This window comes from Erpetoichthys calabaricus, chromosome 9 (genome assembly GCF_900747795.2).
Source record: "Erpetoichthys calabaricus chromosome 9, fErpCal1.3, whole genome shotgun sequence".
NCBI lineage: Eukaryota > Metazoa > Chordata > Cladistia > Polypteriformes > Polypteridae > Erpetoichthys > Erpetoichthys calabaricus.
The window spans coordinates 138,746,380-138,766,669 of NC_041402.2; the positions used below are offsets into that span (position 1 = coordinate 138,746,380).

The 20,290-nt window shown below is 37.7% G+C and overlaps 1 protein-coding gene across 14 annotated transcripts in view; it reads left to right on the forward strand.

Moving 5' to 3' along the window:
• bco2b (beta-carotene oxygenase 2b) overlaps positions 1-20,290 on the forward strand; it is a 179,610-nt gene that overhangs the window by 21,785 nt on the left and 137,535 nt on the right. For 4 of the 14 annotated variants that reach the window (XM_051931807.1, XM_051931814.1, XM_051931813.1 and 1 more), the window contains exons 4-7: positions 4,439-4,554; positions 6,521-6,623; positions 9,828-9,956; positions 19,318-19,478. The exons of 7 other annotated variants lie outside the window; for them this stretch is intronic. In XM_051931807.1, the coding sequence (XP_051787767.1) occupies positions 4,439-4,554; positions 6,521-6,623; positions 9,828-9,956; positions 19,318-19,478 (509 nt within the window). The remainder of the gene's footprint in view (positions 1-4,438; positions 4,555-6,520; positions 6,624-9,827; positions 9,957-19,317; positions 19,479-20,290) is intronic. 3 more of the 14 variants (XM_051931816.1, XM_051931811.1, XM_051931812.1) reach the window with 3 other exon arrangements.

Below are 20,290 nucleotides of genomic sequence, written 5' to 3' on the forward strand. Positions count from 1 at the left end.
TTTATTAATCCCAATGGGAAATTCACATTCTTCAATATTCATTCAGATTTGCTAGTAATGTTTTGCTCTTCTTTGGGATGCACACACAATGAGTTTTACTGTAGGGAAACACTCCAGGTGGTAATAGGTGTAATTGGTGTTTTGGGGGTCTTCTGTATATTAGAGGAAAATTTACCAGATGGGTAAACCGTCCTGCTTGGTATTTCTCTGAAACAGCACAAAATGCAAATAAATAAATAATGTGGATAGTACTGTTTAAAATTATTTTCAAATATTTGATTTTGCAAACATACTAGAAAAAAAAAATTCAGAAACTTCAAAAGTCTTTTTATCAACATTTAAGGAAACAAAAGAAGCCACTCTCTTACGTTTTTGAAGTAGAGATTGATTATAAACAGTTAAATGGCCTAGATATAAGCCATATTGTTGTTTTTAAGATGACCTGTTCCAATAATTCTGTCTTGCTAGTAAAAAGAGATCAGTGTTATTCAATTCTGTCTTGCTAGTAAAAAGAGATTAGTATTATTCAACATTATACATTTTCATACAACTAAAGTAAGAATTTTGCAACTTAATTATTTTTATTTCTTCTCTATTTACTAGTCCATCAACAAATACATGTTATAAAGACTGCAAAAACATTCTTTTATATACATATACACTACTGGTCAGAAGTTTATGAACACCTCCATTTTTTTTAGGTTTTATGGAAATGCATGCAGTGTATTATCTTAATGTTACATGAAATCAAGGCATAGAACAAATAAACAATGGCAAATGAAAAAAATAAGTCAAAGAATCATTAAGTGTACAAAATTTTATTCAAATTTTTGATTCATCAAAGTAGCCACCTTTTGCTGATATAAAAGCCAAACTGTGGTAATAACCCTTTTGATTCAGAATGCCACTCACTCTGTGCCAGTCATTAAAAGAAGCCACCATGAACTATACATACAATAAAAAAGTGAAAGAAGTGTAAAAAGTGTGAAATTTTAAGGAAAAGTGATGTTAACAAAAAGTGCTGTAGAAACTGAGACTTGCTTTTTTCGATCACTGTTAAGCTGTGTTTGAAGCTGTTGTGCTGTGAGGCGCCTATCACGCCAGCTGGTGACCCTCAGAAACTTGTCTTCTAATTGGGTTGTGACTTTGATTCTGCCAGATCTCTTACTTTCAGAGTTTCTTCCATTTTCCCATTGCCTTTGGATTGTGTAGGACACCACTGTACTCACTGACACTTAGATTTTTTTTGCAGTTTCTCTGAATGAAATGACTATACTTCTGCTGGTAATAATGCTCTCTCTCATTTAATTTGTTAATTGCCATGTTCTTGCCATTATCACTGGAATATTGTCCAAGTACTACTTCAGAGGGTGTAGTAACACAGTCTTTTTCAACTCTGCTTTAAGACAGACACCTATACAAACTGTTTGCTTCAACTTGCAAGGCTTAATTTTCTTGAATTACTGCAGAACATCTGTAGGTTGTAACCTATTAGTGGTTCCCTGAAGAAGGCCCATTTTTAATTTTCTGAAATTTCATTTTTTCAGTTTTTGCCAAACCTAAACTTTAAATTTAAAAATCTGGTAGTTTATTGCCTACCTTTTCACCATTTTAAGTCATTCATTGCATTTCAACTGATTAAATTTGAAGAAAAACTGGAAAAACTGAGGTGTTTCGAAACTTTGGACCAGCAATGTATATATACTGTGAAGGTAAGGGTGCACCAGAGAGCCCCAAACCGCAACATGAACACACCAACACAGTCCTGGGTACAAATAAACGTCTGTTTATTATATAAATACCTCCAAAAAAGCACCAATCATAATTTACTTCTCCTCCAAGCACCTTTCCTCTCTCTACCACACTGCCTTCCTTCAGTTGAGTGTTGCTTGTCCTCCTCCCAGCTTCTACTCACCTGGACAAAGGAGTGTGGTCCCTTTTATTGAGGACCCAGGAGTACTTCCGGGGCCGTTGCCTGTTGGAAGTACTACCGGGTCACACGGAAGACTCACATTACAGGGAGTACATCTCCATGCAGTGCCCTCATATGGCACCCACAGACCCCAACAGGGCTGTGCTGCCGGACTACAACTCCCAGCATTCCCTGCTGGTTCCCGAATGGGTGCCAATATTGAGGGTCACTGCCATCTAGCAACCCCTGGGGGAATAAATACCTCCCAGAGACCTGACCAGGGAAGGTGTTATGCACATGTCCAGTCAGGATGCCGGTCTATTTGTTTGGGGCATCTTCTTCTCTGGCTGGGATGTCTGTCCATCCATTAGGGAAGCCTTGTCTGGGTGTGACATCCTTCCCACTCTTGGCCGGAATACCTTTCTGTCCACCCGGGGCTTCCCATATGGGTAAGGTATCTGTGCCACCTACAATACATACTAATATATCTCACATATTTGCACTTTATTACAAATAATGTCATTAATCACCATTTTATTTCAATGGCATTGCAATCAAACCTAACCAAAATAAGAAAGGAAAGTAAAAGAAAAAATATTTTTGGAAAAAAATCATATAAAATAGGTATGAGCTATATATCCATGATTTACTGCAGTCTTTATTTCCATAATCACTTTTGTAGTTTTATTAATTCAAGGGAAATGTTTTGTTTTGATACCTTTAGTTGAAATTAATATTTTTCTTAAGATTTAAGTTATGCTAATTCATCCCATTGTCCATGTACTTTCTGTAAGTAGCTTCCATCTTTCAGAGAAATTTTCCATCTGCAGTCTTAATGAAAAGGATTTTATTATTGGCAACCACTGCCCCCAGGATAGAAAGCTCTGTTTAAACCAGCTCTGTGGTAACTGCATTTTTTACAAGAGGTAGTAAAATCTGTTGCAAATAAGCCTACTTTGTTGTATAGATAAAATCTAGATTTACACAAAACATTGCTGATATAGTATCTTTTAGCATATCTATATCATAATATTATTTATAGTTTAATAAAATGATTGCCAATAAAAATGTAACTGCAGGTAATGCCCGAAGACATGAAAGTATCTAGACATATGATTGCCACATTCCCTCTAACAATGGCCAGTAGTGCTTACATTAATTACATTACATTTACATTAATTTTAGCCATAATGTTTGGAAATTTAAAGTATGTAAACATTTTTCCTTTGATATTCTCTCCAATTAGTTAGTGACGTTAGTGATATTATATACATCTATATAGGTTTATATGGTCAAACGAAGTATTTTAAAGCAGAAAACACAAAACAAAACAAAATGCACTCATGGTCTTCAAAGGTGACCTAATATGGAAGCTGTACTTGTTCAAAATAATGTTAAGCTTCTGGTGTCCACCTGAATGTATTCTTTTAGTGAGATTTGCAATACAGAGATACTGTAAAATAATACAATTTTATTTATTTGATAATAATTTCCAATGCATGCATATCTTTTCCAGTTAATGTTATTAACCTTGGAACAGTCCATTTTTATTGCAGTCTGAGATACTTCCTATTCTAAAAAATAACTGAAACCTTATCGGTTTTCTTCTCACATTCCATAGACTATTTTAATTGGCTACTCTTAAAGAATTTATTGTTAGTATGAGTGCCCCGTGATGAGCTGGTGTTTCAATCCATATTTAGTTTTTGCCATACACCTGATGCTTCCAAGATCTTCCAAGTCTACAACTTGTGGACGTTAGAGATCGCGGTTATCCCTTTAAACCCAACAGACAGGCACTCAGGACACAGGGTAAAAATGCTGAGAAGTATTTTTATCTCTTCTCAAAAACAGTGCCTTAAGCACCACAGCCACAATAAACAGGCAAATCAACACAATTTTCTCTCTGTCTTTTCGCCTCCACACATCCCAGCAAGCTTTGTACACATCCACCCGACCCTGGCTCGCTTGCTGGGTCTTCAGTGGTCCTTTATATTGTTCTTGACCCGGAAGTGCTTCTGCTCTTCCGTCCACATGACTTGCCAGCACTTCCGGGTCAGATGGAGAATTAAGTTCTTTAATCAACCTGGAAGTACTTCGGGGCTTCTGTCCTCATGACTTCTTAGTACTTCTGGGCTATAAGGGAAGCATGACTCCCCCAGTCCTTCTATAATACCCCCTGGCAACACCCATAGCACCCAACAGGGCTGAGATAGTGAACCCCAAGTCCCAGGATCCCCTGTGGGAATCCGGGACAATGAACTGCAAGTCCCATGATCCCCTGTGGGAATCTGGGGCACCACTATACTCCAGGGGAGCTGACATCTAGCGTCTTGGGGAGGGAGTGTCCAAAAGTAGCTGCCTTTCCCCATCCTTCCATTCTCGAGGCGTCCCGGCCATCCCTCACAAACTATATGGACATTTTCCACTGTTTGTAAACCTACTATTTTTTAATATTTTCATTTCAGCTATGCCAGTTTCTCCAATTCAATTGACTTAACAAGTGTTTGTTATTTATCTTTTTAGAACCCACAGATAATTGCAGTGTGCATTATGTTATATATATGGGAGACTATTATGTCAGCACAGAAACTAATTTCATGCACAAATTGGATCCAAAGAGCCTGGATGCAGAAATAAAGGTAGGCACAATGCAGCTTTTATCAGTTAAGGATACATTTGATTGTGCACATCAGTTTTCTAAAGAGAAGAGCTAAGCTTGTATTTCAGTGAGTGTATTTTATCTAGTGTTCACAAAAGGATGAAAGACTGAATCTTAAATTTGCAATATATTTTGTGTAATATTTATGGCTTATTGTTTTATTGACAGTTGGGTCCTAGGAACATTTTTGTATGTGCTTGTACATAATGGCTGCTCCAGGTTCTGTGGTGCTTAAAAGGCAATAGACCCCTTTTGTATACTTACATTCTAACACTTTAATTCAAATTCAAGACAGGATTTGGAAAAGCTTGGAAATCTTAAATTCATAACAAAACAGCAATGTTACCAGTGGTTCCTCACATCAGAGTACTTCCTCTGGCAGCCAGGCTTCAGGAAAATTCAATGACATCATCCTCGAGAATCAGTTTCAGGGATCCGCTGCAGATGCTTTCACAACTTAAAACAGGGAAGCCTAGCAAGATGAATCCTCCTCCTGAGCACAATAAAACGTGGTGATACAAAATATGAAGGATTGCCCCTTTAATTTTTTATTTATTGTGAAAAGATGGATGACAAAAATTCTTGATACTCTGCCAGTTTTTTTTTAATCATAACTTTTAACAGAGTTAAGCTTTTTAGAAGAACTGGTCCTACATAAAGACGGAAACCCCAGGGACAAGTCAGCATTAATCACAGCTGTTTTAGCAGATACTGTGTTATCAGTAATGTTTGATTACCTTGAGGAGCAATTTGTTCTTGATGAGATATTACAGGTGAAACAGGTAATGTTTTGGTCTGGATTTTGTTCACAATATACCAATTCACGCATATGCTTGCACGTACAATGTAGCGATGAAAGTAGCTTTCATGGCACCATTTCAATTCCTAAATATAGGCCAAGCACAAAACTTGTGTCTTTGTTTTAAGCAAAGCAAACAGAAATGGAAAAAACAAAAGAAGAAAATGAACTACAACTTAAATGAAGATAAAAGTGAAACCTATAATCATTCTGGACTTCCTTCCCCAAGGCCTTGAAACCCTGTCCATCCTGTGAAATGGTTCACTAACCTTCCAATTTCTAAATTACCAGGAACTTACTCCTTTCAACTCCCATTTACATCTGTCATTCAATTTATCTCATTCCCAGCAGTGAGATATTGTCCACCATCCCCAGCTACAGTAACTATAAATCTAAAGACATATAGCTTGAGGATGATTACACCCCCTTTTTTCAATATAGGAAGTCTCATGGCTGAGAAGTCACAGTATCTTTAGGTGATTCCCATAGACTACTGCACCCTAGAAACTTTTGCAGCTCTGATGGAACCAGGTGTGTTAGGCACCTTTTGAACAAACCGGCTTCTCTTCTTCCACTCTGAAACTATGTGCTGCTGTTTTACAGAAGGAAAACCTTCTACCAGTTCTTCCTTTTTAAATGGCAAAATGGTCCTAATTCTTTCATTTGGACCCATTTGTTGCAGTTTACATATAAGGAGACCTCTGTGGCTTCACTCTCTCACTGACTACTAAAAAGGACATTCTTTTCTAATAACTGTTAACTCATCCACCCCCTACCTGCTGTTGTAATATTACCTTTTTCATCCTGGGTTGCAGTTGTTTTCTTCCTTCCTGCTAGCCCCTGCCTTTCAACATTCCAAGGTACCCAGTAAATACTCATGATTTATCACCCCATGGTAGTGTGTTTATCATAGTGTGTTGTGGTCTAGATGGACCATTTGCTGATGTCCAAACCTCGACTGGAAAGTCTATTTTAACATTAATATTTTTAGGTTTAGTTAAAGTGCCATTGCAGGATGCTCAGCATAAAAGCCAATTTTCTATACAGTGGTTTATTTTTAACAATACAGAGATCATCAGAAATGATATACAGTAGACATTTTTTTTTTCGACATTCAAAGCGTTTTGACAAATATTGTGCCTTGAAGGTAGACTGGAGCAAGTTTGTTGCAGTAAATGGAGCCACTGCACACCCTCACTATGATGCTGATGGAACGGCCTACAACATGGGCAATTCATATGGAAGACAAGGTGAGTTATGCTCTTCTGCTGATTGAAAATGTAACTGAACACAATAATCTGGGGATAAGATGGTCAGCTGGCCATAGAGGGAGGAAACTGCATGGTTTGATTTTATCTTCAAAGCTAAACTGTTGTGAATGTCTGTATACTTCATTTGATGGAGACACAAAATTTTATTGAAAAATCATTTTAGTCAAAATTATCTCAGGGTCTGTCATTTTATAGATCCTAATATTTGTTGTGACCAGAATAAAAAATAGGGCTTGTCTTGGGAATGACAGTTTAAAATGGACTGGGAGATGAAGTGTTCAGTAAAAGGACTGGTCAATAATGGATATAGGGGTCAAATCAGAAGGACAAAGATTGTAACTGCTATGGTACAACCAGAGTTGCTGCCCTACCTCAAATTTATTATTTATATTTAATATTTTTATTGTTATTTAAATATGTCTTCTTATTTTGTTAGTAATTCTGCTTTTGGTGTTTATTTAACATTATGAGTTTCTTTGTATTGTGTATTAATTTTATTATTTTGCATTATATTAAGAACATACATAATGTTTGTTTTATCTGCACTACCTCCTATTTGTGAAGCCTAAAAAGGTTGGACGACCTACTCAGGCAGCTGGGGTGCTGGCACAGCTGTCCAGATCTGTGAGATTCTTCCAGGTATAATGTTGCGAGATCTCAAAAAGAAGCTAGGAAACAGGCTAGAACCCTATCTGATCTGCACAGCAGAGGCAACCATAACTTAATCCAGGCTACAAAGCACCTGCCGACTGGCTCAAAATTAGGAACTGGCAAAACAACTAGTAAAGTCCACAAAATTTGACAAAAAAGCTCCACAAGAGAAGGGTAGCCATATACAGTACTGTACCTTGGATTGTGCACACACAGGCAGGCAAAAATCTTTATAAATAAAATAATTTTATTTTCAAAAATATTCCTGGCAAATAAGAACTCAGAAAAGCACTAAAGGTACACATGAACTTGCAATACAGTAGCAAAAAATCTTCCAAAATACAATCCAAAAGAATTGTCAAAACCAGAGAAAGAAGGTCATAATCCAGTAAATAAAAATAAGTAATAGCAAAACAGAGAGAACTCCGCAGCACCAAGCTTTTATCAATGCATCCCATTGAACTGTGTGTTTCCACAGCCTTTATAAGATTAGATGCAGTTCTTAGATGGAGATGGACAAGTGGCCCCACCTCTTGTGGGACCACCCACAAAACACAAAGGACATAATAGAACATTTATAGTATTTCCACATAGAAACATAGTTATACAAAACTGAAATATTAGGAACATAAAATAAATAAAGTAACTAGTGTAAAGACATTTAAAGCACTTTATATTAAAAAGAAAAGACATAAAAAGAAGCATATACAGAAAATAAGAACAAGAACTGGTTGATGCATAACGGCATCAGTACTTAACCTGAAGATGAAAAAGGCTCCTTAGTTTCAGCATTGTGTCATTGTGTTTGATTCCTCATTATGATTTTTGGTTCTTTTTATATGTGATTTACTGGATTTGCTCCCTGTTTTGTATTTAAGGTATGCCTCTGGGTCTGTCTTTGGATTGTTTGCTTACAGTTTGCCTTTTTGGCAAAACCTGTTTGTTTCTGCCTTTGTGTTCCTTGTTTTATTTTTATTGTTTTGACCAAATCTTTAAATATAAGGAAACTGCTTTGTTTTGTGTTAGAAGAAAAGTTTCACTTTTCCCCCTTATCCATTTTAGTGAGTATTTTGAACTTTAGTTATTTAAATGCCTGAGCCCCTATTTTAGCCTGTGGAGATCAGAAAGCCTGTCTTTTGAGTTTGTGGCCAGACTGCCTTGGGAGAGTACAATCCAGGGCTCAGACATGAAAATAAGGCAGGTCTGGCCTTCTTTGTGAGGGTTTCAAGGTGTTCCCACTGTTTTGTTCTTTGCAGAGTCAGAATTATTAAACCTGTAGTTACAATGCCATGAATGTATTCCACAATTCGAAACTAAAGATATCAGAACCAAAACTCAAAAAATGTGAGCAACGTAAAATATTTGTAAATTATTTCAATAGTAATAATAAATAATTTATGTTATGCCATAACCATGAAATCACAATGCAAAATTACTTTAGCCAACACAAAAACACTTCATAAAAATTATGCCATAATGATGTCAAGAAACTAAACTAAATAATAATGTAAAATCACACATCACAAACAACAAAATACAATCAAATTGATATTTCGACAGTCTGGAACATTCTAGAATTTTCAAATAATTGAATTTGAAAAGTAGTGAAATAGTCTTAAATAGTTTTATTATTAATGTAGATACCATTTAAATGTAACAGGTTGTACTGTTCTTTAAAATTCAGAGAAACTCACTCCAAGGTATTGATTAAGTATAGAAGTCTTTTGTGGAGAATGTCTCGTTTCATATCTGTATGACTTTTAAAATCTTCCAACTACAGTATGTCATTGTCATTGTTAATAGCAAACTTAGATAACTTTTAATGTTGACTGAGAATATACAATAATAACAAAAGGATCTTTAAATTAAATTAATAGGTACACTTGATTCTATTTTACTGTTTAATATTATAGTTTCAAAAGAGGTACTATCCCTTTATTGGGATATTTGAAGTTCATACTTAATGTCCAGTTGGTTTCCAATTTGTGTTTTACAAAAACAGGTAAAACCATTAGACATAGACTCAACTGCATCTTTTACTAAGAAGATGGATATCAGATTTTCTGCTTAGAATTACATCATTAAGTAGAAATGCATTATTTCTTAAAAACAGATCATATATAGACAGTAAGTTATGATGCTTTTATGTGAATAGGTCAATTTTGTATCAGGGATTTTTAAACGATGCAAATGTGTTTTAAAAGGCACCCTAGTGGAAACTCAGTTTTCAAGTCAAGAACAGGTTGTGGTCTCTATACTGTACTGCATACTGGCTACAAATGCTTTTAGCACTTTCTATGTCATTTCAATGTGATAAGGGATTAATGGTAGCGAAATATGAACAGCAGGTTGATGCATTGGTTAGCACTGCTGACTCACAGATCCAGCATTAAAGCTTTCCTGGTAGCTTGTGTTGAAATATTGAGTTGTCTGTAAACATTTTAAAAGCGCAAACTTTTAATGAATAAAATGTGTTGCAGAATATTCTGTCTTTGTATTTTTCTATATATAAAGCAATTTTAATCATTCTAGGAACTACTTACAACATTATTTGTGTGCCACCTCAGAAGGAGAATGCAAACCACACGCTAGAAGGATCTCAAATTGTCTGTTCTATTCCATCTAAAGAAAACATGAAGCCATCTTATTACCACAGCTTTGGTAAAGCCTCCTACAATATTTTTGTGTGTGTGTGTGTGTGTGTGTGTGATGGGTGGTGTTTGGTTTATTGTACACATTGTTTTTGGTGATGTTTCCTTTATGATGATATAGAGTAGACATATTTTGCACATTGTGTAAGATGTAACGTGTTGCATACTTTATAAATTGTTTCTCTTTTTTATCTCTTATCATACTGACTTCAGTGCTGTAAATAGAAGATCTAATCTTACAAATAATACTGAAAGATTGTACTTTGTTTACTTACTTAATAGTCAACAGAATAGTTATTTTCTGGGTTGAAAATGTTATTTGTTGCAGATATGTCTAGGAGAGTTTACACAGCAATTTCAAAGTAACTCAGAATTAGTCAACCAGCAGTATAATGCATTATCTAATGTTATGATTGGCATCTTTATTTAATTTGATTTCATTTTATGTATCCTTTTTGTTTAATGTTTGTGTTCTTGGATTGTATAGAAAAAAACTTTACTTGCGACTTACTTTGTTAGTGTTTTTCTGGGTTTTTGAATGTCAGCTTTGCTATTTAAAACTTTGATTCATGGGTGGTTTTTGATATGCAACCAAATACATATTTTACTGATCGAGCTTGGGTAGTTTTCATTATTAGATGTAAACTTGTTATAATGAGCTACTTTGTTTTTTTTTCCTTCACTATGAGATATTTCTTGCCTTATGCAATATTTAAAACCTTGAATTTTAATAACATTTTATCACAACAGCATTTTGTTAATGAGTTGGGTGTCACTATTTTTAAGGGATTGCGTTACACAGTTGCAATGGCAGTTTTTCTCAGCTTTACTCATGACATGTGACATAATCCACAGCACTGGCATAAAGGTTGGCACATTCTACTCCAGAGCATTTGATATTAGGATTCCTATGTTGGCGTGCACTGCTTTATTTTGATCCCTCTATTCCTTATTTAATATGAATATTTTTTTTCTGATATTTTTTGATGACTGATTGTCTGTCTTTTTTGGTTACTACCATTGCCTGTTTTTTTGACCACTCCTCATCTCTCATTCCTGTACATTTTAAATCTCTGTTGTCAGATTGGGCCATAGCTCTATATATGATAGCAATCTTCCTGCTGATTTTCTTTAGGCTTCTTTATCAATATCTATCTATCTATCTATCTATCTATCTATCTATCTATCTATCTATCTATCTATCTATCTATCTATCTATCTATCTATCTGTCTGTCTGTCTGTCTGTCTGTCTGTCTGTCTGTCTGTCTGTCTGTCTGTCTGTCTGTCTGTCTGTCTGTCTGTCTGTCTGTCTGTCTGTCTATCTATCTATCTATCTATCTATCTATCTATCTATCTATCTATCTATCTATCTATCAAATAATTAAGAAAATATATGACATATCAGTTTGTGCTGAAGTTGGGATGAATAGCCCATTGGAATACCATCAGGATACAAGGGCATTTTGCATGCTAGCTGCTGTGGTTGAGTGGAAATATGTGACTCTGAGTACAATACAATACAAGTTATTTTTGTACAGCCCAAAATCACACAAGAAGTGCCACAATGGGTTTTAACAGGCCCTGCCTTTTGACAGCCCCCCAGCCTTGATTCTCTAAGAAGACAAGGAAAAACTCCCCAAAAAAACCCTTTTAGGGAAAAAATGGAAGAAACTTTGGGAAAGGCAGTTCATAGAGAGACCCCTTTCCAGGTACAGTGGAACCTCGGTTCACGAACGCCTCGTTACACATACAACTCGGTTTACGACCAAAAAGTTCGCCAAACTTTTGCCTCGGTTCACTACCACACACTTGGTATACGATCAAGCCAGTTTCCCTTTCGGTTTGTGCACACTGCTGATTTCCACACGTGTTGCATTGTTCTCGGTCAGACGTGCGTGCTTGCACGTGCCTGCATGCGTGTTTTCGCTATGAACTCTTTGTGCTCTATTTCATTTCCCTTCTGGTTCATACGCGCTGATTACTGTATTATTACTGCACGTGTTCAGCCTCTCCCTGTTCATTGTTCTCAGTCAGACGTGCGTGCTTTACCTGTGAACTGTTTGTGCTCTACAGTATTTCGTGTGCTTTTGCAGTTAACCATGGCTTCTAAGCAAGTGAAGAGTGGTGAGAAGAAAGTTTTGCAGAAAATTGAAATCGAAGTAAAGAAAGAAATTATTGAAAAGTATGAGCGTGGCATTCGTGTTACTGATCTTGCCGCCGAGTACAAGAAGTCAAAACCTACGATTTTGACTATTCTAAAGCAGAAAGAATCTATTAAAGCAGCTGATGTTGCAAAAGGAGTTACACTGTTAACCAGGCAGAGACCTCAAGTGCTGGAAGAGGTGGAAAAACTGTTTACCAGTTTACTCATTTACCAATTTGAGAACCCTCCTGCTTTCAAACAGCACAATGTAAACAAAGCCAGACTGCCAGTGATGTGGAGGGCAAACACGAAGGGTTGGGTCACACGGACTTTGTTTTTGGAATGGCTGCACGAGGCTTTCGCTCCCACCAGCTAAACAGCTAAAAACACCAGAAACCCAAGAAATCACAAGAGAGAAAACATTCCTCCATCTCCCTCAAAACTGTAACCTCCTGTCCACCCATTTTCTCCTCACTTCATGCCAGACCTCGACTCATGCAAGGTTAGTTTTCTTGGTGGTTTATGGTTAGTTTTTGTATTACAGATTTTTGAAATGTTCCTTTTTTCCCCCTGTGCTTAAAACTCATTAAAAGAAAGTGTTTATACAGTGATCGGTTGCAAGGCTATAGCGCGAACTCCTGTAAATGTTACTTTCTTGGTTGCTTGTGGTTGGTTTTTAAATAAGGTTCGGATTTGTTCAAATGTTCCTTTTTTCCCCCTGTGCTTAAAACTCTTTAAAAGAAAGTGTTTATACAGCGATCGGTTGCAAGGCTATAGCACAAACTCCTGTAAATGTTACTTTCTTGGTTGCTTGTGATTGGTTTTTAAATAAAGTTCGGATTTGTTCAAATGTTCCTTTTTTCCCCCTGTGCTTAAAACTCATTAAAAGAAAGTGTTTATACAGCGATCGATTGCAAGGTTATAGCGCAAACTCCTGTAAATGTTACTTTCTTGGTTGCTTGTGGTTGGTTTTTAAATAAAGTTCGGATTTGTTCAAATGTTCCTTTTTTCCCCCTGTGCTTAAAACTCATTAAAAGAAAGTGTTTATACAGCGATCGGTTGCAAGGCTATAGCGCAAACTGCTGCAATGTTAGAGAGAGAGAGAGAGAGCGGGCTCGCGTACTGCTGAGAGAGAGAGAGAGAGAGAGAGAGGGCCCGTGCAGCTGAGAGCGAGTGAGCCTGCTCGTGCAGCTGAGCAGGGAGCCTGGGTGTTTGTGTCAGTGTTATTCAATGTTTTTACATTAGTTTACTACAAGGGGGCTCCGCCCCCTGCTCGCTTCGCTCGCCTACCCCCGGGGTTGGGTAACCTGAAATACATTGATGAAGGAAGTAAAGAACCCATAGCATGGCACATTAGAAGGATCTATTGGAATACTTCTTTATACACAACATTTGTAGTAAAATCGTTGATAGAGTGCGTCATCTGGATCTAACATGTAGATCTGTGCATATTTGCGTTCGTGATTTGGGTCAGGGTGCACTGTTCCAATCCAATGTAATATTTGTCTACATACGTGAAAGCAGTATGGGCCATTGCCAGCTGGTGGCCTGATATTTACCCCGGTAGATGTAAAAGCAAATGAACTATTGTAGGACCTAATGTAGTCCATAATGTTTTTACTTTCGGGTACATTGTTAGTTAGAAACATCCGTAGATATTAAGGATATTCATCTAAATGAGGCTGTCTAACCTGATCCCTTTGATAACAACGTGTAAACTCATTAGTTGTATTGCCAGTTGTTTCTTCAGGGAAGTTAAGTGAATGACAATGATAGCAAATGATATTCATTAATCGTAAGGAATGTTCATTAATAGTGGACGCACTTAAAACCAAAAAGCCGTCAACCTGGGTGGGACGCTACAATACTTTCTAATTTTACTGCTTTCATATTGTGTACCTGTGTCTGCATGTGTATCGCGCCATCGTTCGTTTGAGCCTTTTGAATTCCACTGCTTTCATAATCTCTTATCTGCCTTTTTTTCTCTCCAATGCCTTTGGGTCTCTATTGTCCGTATTGTCCTTATACGCTTTCTATGCGCTGAGAGCACATGATTTGTGTGTACTATGTGCTTTTACACGATTGATTTTTTTTTTTGATCGGTGTGCTCTTATATATTCCGTACTATCTTTGAGGACCTTTGCGGACCCCGTAGTGCTTTGCTTCCACAGTTTCTGACGCTTGTTGTAGGCGCCTGCGTTCATTGCTCTTATCCAGGTGGGCTCGTGTGTGTATCGTTGAGCTGTATTGTGTTTGAATTTGGTGTAAAGCGTTCAGCGGTTTGTACAATCGCAAGCAGCACATTATTCCTAACCTCACTCCGCAGTAGTGCCACTCACAATATGGCGGTTCTTTTATTTGCTATTTCCGTTAGTTGAGCTGTACGCGCCTGCGCAGTACGTCTCATGGTCCCATCGCCGTGTACCTGTGTCCATGCCATCCGGTTTATGACGTTTTACTTTGTTTCCTACTCTGTCTTTTATTTCTGACCTCGCTTTATCCTGCTTGCGGCATGTCAGACGGTTCGTAGTCTCTCCCGTTTCGCTCTGGGGCGGGGGGGGGGGGGGTTATTTGTGTGGGCGGCAACGCCTGCGCCTTCCGTATTATGTCGGGTTTTACCATGCTGTGTAGGCGCCTTTGCCTTTCGTACTTTCCCACGCCTTCCGACGCACGATGTAGGCGCCTGCACCTTCCGGGTCTGCCTCCGCTGTGTGGTGTGGACGTTTAACTGTCGTTTTTTCTGCTTTTATATTCTGTATCTCGTTGTGCATGTGTTTCGTGACTAGGTTTTTTTGAAGCTGTTGCATTCCAGTTTTCATCATCTGTTACCTGCTCTCCATGTGTTTGGCCCCGTTCTTTAACCTCTTTATGACGTTTTACTTTGTTTCCTACTCTGTCTTTTATTTCTGACCTCGCTTTATCCTGCTTGCGGCATGTCAGACGGTTCGTAATCTCTCCCGTTTCACTCTGGGGAGGGGGGCTTTGTGTGGCGCCTGCGCACTATGTCTCCTGCGTCCACGGGCAGGTCCCTGCGTCCATATCCGGTTTACCATTCTCGGTTAGTAATATGGATTACACTGTGCATTCTATGGAGTAATTAACTATATTTGTGCTTAAAAATCTTTAAAAAAATATACAGTAATCCCTCCTCCATCGCGGGGGTTGCGTTCCAGAGCCACCCGCGAAATAAGAAAATCCACGAAGTAGAAGCCATATGTTTAGATAGATAGATAGATAGATAGATAGATAGATAGATAGATAGATAGATAGATTATATGGTTATTTTTATATTGTCATGCTTGGGTGACAGATTTGCGCAGAAACACAGGAGGTTGTAGAGATACAGGAACGTTATTCAAACACTGCAAACAAACATTTGTCTCTTTTTCAAAAGTTTAAACTGTGCTCCATGACAAGACAGAGATGACAGTTCAGTCTCACAATTAAAAGAATGCAAACATATCTTCCTCTTCAAAGGAGCAAACAAATCAATAGGGCTGTTTGGCTTTTAAGTATGTGAAGCACCGCAGCACAAAGCTGTTGAAGGCGGCAGCTCACACCCCCTCCGTCAGGAGCAGAGAGAGAGAGAGATAGAGAGAGATAGAGGGAGACAGATAAAAAAATCAATACGTGCCCTTCGTGCTTTTAAGTATGCGAAGCACCGTGCAGCATGTCCTTTCAGGAAGCAGCTGCACAAAAGATAGCAACGTGAAGGTAATCTTTCAGCATTTTTAGACGAGCTTCCGTATCGTCTAGGTGTGCGAACAGCCCCCCTGCTCAATCCCCCTACGTCAGGATCAGAGAAAGTCAGCGCAAGAGACAGAGAAAGTAAGTTGGGTAGCTTCTCAGCCATCTGCCAATAGCGTCCCTTGTATGAAATCAACTGGGCAAACCAACTGAGGAAGCATGTACCAGAAATTAAAAGACCCATTGTCCGCAGAAACCCGCGAAGCAGCGAAATATCCGCAATATATATTTAAATATGCTTACATATAAAATCCGCGATGGAGTGAAGCCGCGAAAGGCGAAGCGCGATATAGCGAGGGATTACTGTATTTACATACAGTTCGTACGGTCTGGAACGGATTAATTGTATTTACATACAATCCTATGGGGGAAATTGCTTCGGTTCACGACCAATTCGGTTTATGACCAGAGGTTTGGAACGAATTATGGTCGTGAACTGAGGTTCCACTGTAGGTTGGGCGTGCAGTGGGTGTCAAAAAAAAGGAGGTAAATACAATTCAATACACAGAACAGAACACAAGTAATCCTCAATACAATATAGTGTGTGACAGATAGGGGGCGCTGTCGTCCCCTTGAACCCTCAGACCAGACGTCAGACACCAGATAAAAGTCCAATAATTATTTTTATTATAATAATATAGTGCACAAAGCACCCTCCACTCCACAATACTCATAAACAAATCAATAATCAGTTACAATACACAATCCTCCTACTCCCAGCAGCTCAGTCACCCATCCTACCAACTCGGCTCACTGCTGGGTTTTCCCAGAGTCCTTTTATATATCTTAACCCAGAAGTGCTTCTGATTCCCCAGTCCATGTGATTCCCCAGCACTTCCGGGTCAGGTGAAAACTCCTCTTTTTCTTCAGTCCAGAAGTACGTCATTTCCTCTGTCCCTGTGACTACGGCATACTTCCGGGTTATAGTGCAAATATAAGTCCTTGAGCCTCCCTGCAGCATCCCCTTGCGGACCCCACGGTATCCAGCAGGGCTGTGATGCAAGACTCCAAGTTCCATGATGCCCTGCTGGAATTCAGGTCCCCTCCATGTTGCAGGGATGGCTCCATCTGGCGGCTTGGGGGTATTGGCCGGGACAAACTGATGGCCATATATCACAAGTGGAATATAAATATTACAAGTACAGATCAGAATTCAACAGTAGATGATATCACATAATAGGATTCAGTTTTGTTTAGAGTCCTGGAGACCTCAGCCATCTAGCTTCCTCCCCCTATTGGCCATTCCACAGCTGAGCTAGCACTGGGCCAGCCAGTCTGATGGAATGACCCCTCTACCCGATGATTCCTGCGATCCTCCATCACAGATGACTTTACCTTAGGCAGGGAGAACAACTTGGCAGGTGGGCAGTGCCGCCAAATGCCATATTTGAGTACAGAGAAGAGAAACAGAATAGGTGAGGGTTAGTAACAAATTATAACTATCATATTAATTATGTTTTAGTGCTATTGACTAACAACAGAGATGCAGGGTACAGTTAATCAGCTGCTTTATTCAGGATATACTAAACTGAAGTAGTGAGTCTTCAGCCGGGGTTTGAAAGCTGAGACCGAAGGGGCATCTAATATAATAATAATTCATTACATTTATATAGCGCTTTTCTCATACTCAAAGCGCTATCCACACAGGGAGGAACCGGGAAGCAAACCCACAATTTTCCACAGTCTCCTTACTGCAAAGCAGCAGCACTACCACTGCCCCACCTGTGAGGACAATATAGTAGCATGCAGACCATTCCACAATTTAGGAGCCCAGTAACTAGAAGTACGACTTCCCACTGTTATTTTATTAATCCTTGGAATTATAAGCAGACCATCATCCTGAGGTCTTAATGTACATTCTGGTTTGTAAGTCATGATAAGTTCAGACAAGTAAGCCAGACTTTGACCATTTAAGGCTTTATATGTTAAAAGGAGAATTTTGAAAGCTGCCCTATACATAACCAGAAGCAAGTGTAAGGAATTAAGAACTGAAGTTATGTGTTCGTATTTTCTTGTTCTTCTACTAATTCTTGCAGCAGCATTTTAGAATAACTGGAAGCTGTACAAAGAACAGTTTGAACATCCATTGAACACCGAATTGCAGTAGTCAATCCTACTAGAAATAAATGCATGAATTAATTACTCAGAATCCCGCTTGTTTAGAAAATGCCTTAATTTCCCAACATTTTTAAGATGGAAGAAACGTGATTTAGACAAATTTGAAATGTGTGCTTTAAATGAAATGCTAGAGTCAAAGATAACTCCTAGATTGCGGGTGATTCAGTAAAATTAATTCTGATGCAACTGAGTTAAATGTTGATAAAATATTTTTGCGATCAGCATCATTCCCTCCAATAATTAACATCTCTGTTTTATCGGTGTTTAAAGACAAGGGGTTCTCATTCATCCACTCCTTTAATTCACTAACACAACTAATTAAAGTGTCATCTGTGTACAAGTTAAAATTAACACCTTGTTTAAAAATGGTTTGTCGCTTGAAATCAAAGACATACTAGATACTATTATAGATGTGGCACAAAAAATACACACAAGGTTAACAGAGCAAAAGTTATGACACAAGTCAAAAACCCTGTCTTTACGGTGTCTGCATGATAAAAAAAAAGTTTCAGAGTCCACAGAGCTGAGTAAAGCTCCTGTTAGCCTTCAAGAAAAACAACACTGAGTCAAAGACAAATTATGTTTCTATTGTGTTGATCTGGGACACACATATATATATATATATTTAGAGTTGGAGTGAGAGTGTAGGTTAACATATGGTATTATCCACCTGTGGGCTCCATCTTGCAAATTGGTACCACAGTATTATATTAGATCAAAGTCAAGATCTAAATTAATTTGAAATAAGGGGACTTGAAGCAGTATAAGCATGTTAGAAAGCCCTCAAACATCAGATCTGTATGGAGGTGTGGGCAGTATCGTTTCTAGATAAACAATATCAGGATATATGAGTAATAAAGTTTTTGTGAAGTTGTTTCTGTTAAAGGAAACATCCTCGGGTATTGTAGGGAAAAGTGCAATTTTTTTCTTTGAAGGACTTTTATTTCTATCGATTGTTTTTGAGTGTATGTAATTAAAAGTACAATCTTTCAATATGTTTAACTAGATTGGATCACCTCATTAAGCTAACAGCATTAAAATAAAGATCAGATTTACAAATGTTCAGATACAGTGACCAAAACAAATTTTTTCACAATATTTACTTCCACACAGCTATATATATACAGTATATATACTGTACCTTGGATTGTGCACACACAGGTAGGCAAAAATCTTTATAAGTGAAATAACTTTATTTTCAAAAAGAAAAGCACTAAAGGTACACATGAACTTGCAATACAGTATATATATGCTTCTATATACTGATATAAGTGACAAAAAAGTGAAAAAAACTGTAACATCATATTTATGGCTCAAAAACATTTGTTGTGCACTGTATATTTGCAAAGCTTTCTCTTGTAGGTATGACGGAAAATTTTATTGTGTTCATTGAACAACCAATAAAGTTAAATTTGCTGAAGATGCTGACATCAAAAATTCAAGGAAAGGGACTTTTCGAAGGGATTACATGGGAGGCGGGCCATGACACAGTTATTCACGTTGTGGACAAACACACAGGACAGGTAAGAGGGGGAGGTTTTGAGTATCTAATTAAAATATTATAAAGTTGTAATAATATCACAGCCTCACACCACTCCTTCTTCCCTACCCTACTATCTTTTTCACTGTATTTTATTTTATAAAACCAGAACATTGCAGTGGCATTCAACAGATCAAACATGTTATAATAACATACCAGATACAACCATTTACTTCAAATGACTTGCAACGAGAGCAAAGGAAAAATAAAAATACAAAGAAAAAAAAGACAAAAAAGAAACAAAAGTCTCTCTCTCTCTTATACAGACTTTTTATGGACTTGTAATTAGTAGTAGTAACATACTAGCAATCTTGTAAATATTAATTTAAAAATCAGTTACGTGAGAGGCTGAAAAGCCTTATTGGTTGCAATGTTGGATGCTTAGAGACTGCACCACTTTGTTCATGAGTAATGCACCTTTGAAAATGTTATCTCTCTCAGAAGCTTATCACAGTTGGGATATTATATTAATAAGCAGTTCAGTTAAGGTTTTGTTTGAGTAATAAGGTAGTACAATTGCTTATGTTGTTCATGTGTTTTTTTTTTTTTTTTTTTGGATAATGTGTGACCATTACAGTGTCATCAACATGTTTTAAAAATAACTTGATAGGTCACATGGTAAGGAAGGTGATTTTGAGAATGTCAGTTTCTTCATCCAATATAAAAGTTGTTGTTGCAAGTGCATGTCCAACCATTTTTAAACACATTTAGACAGGAATCATTGATAAGATGCAAGACATTTGCTGGGATCATTCACACAACAAACTAATTCAGAATCACAAACCAAGTTTAGGA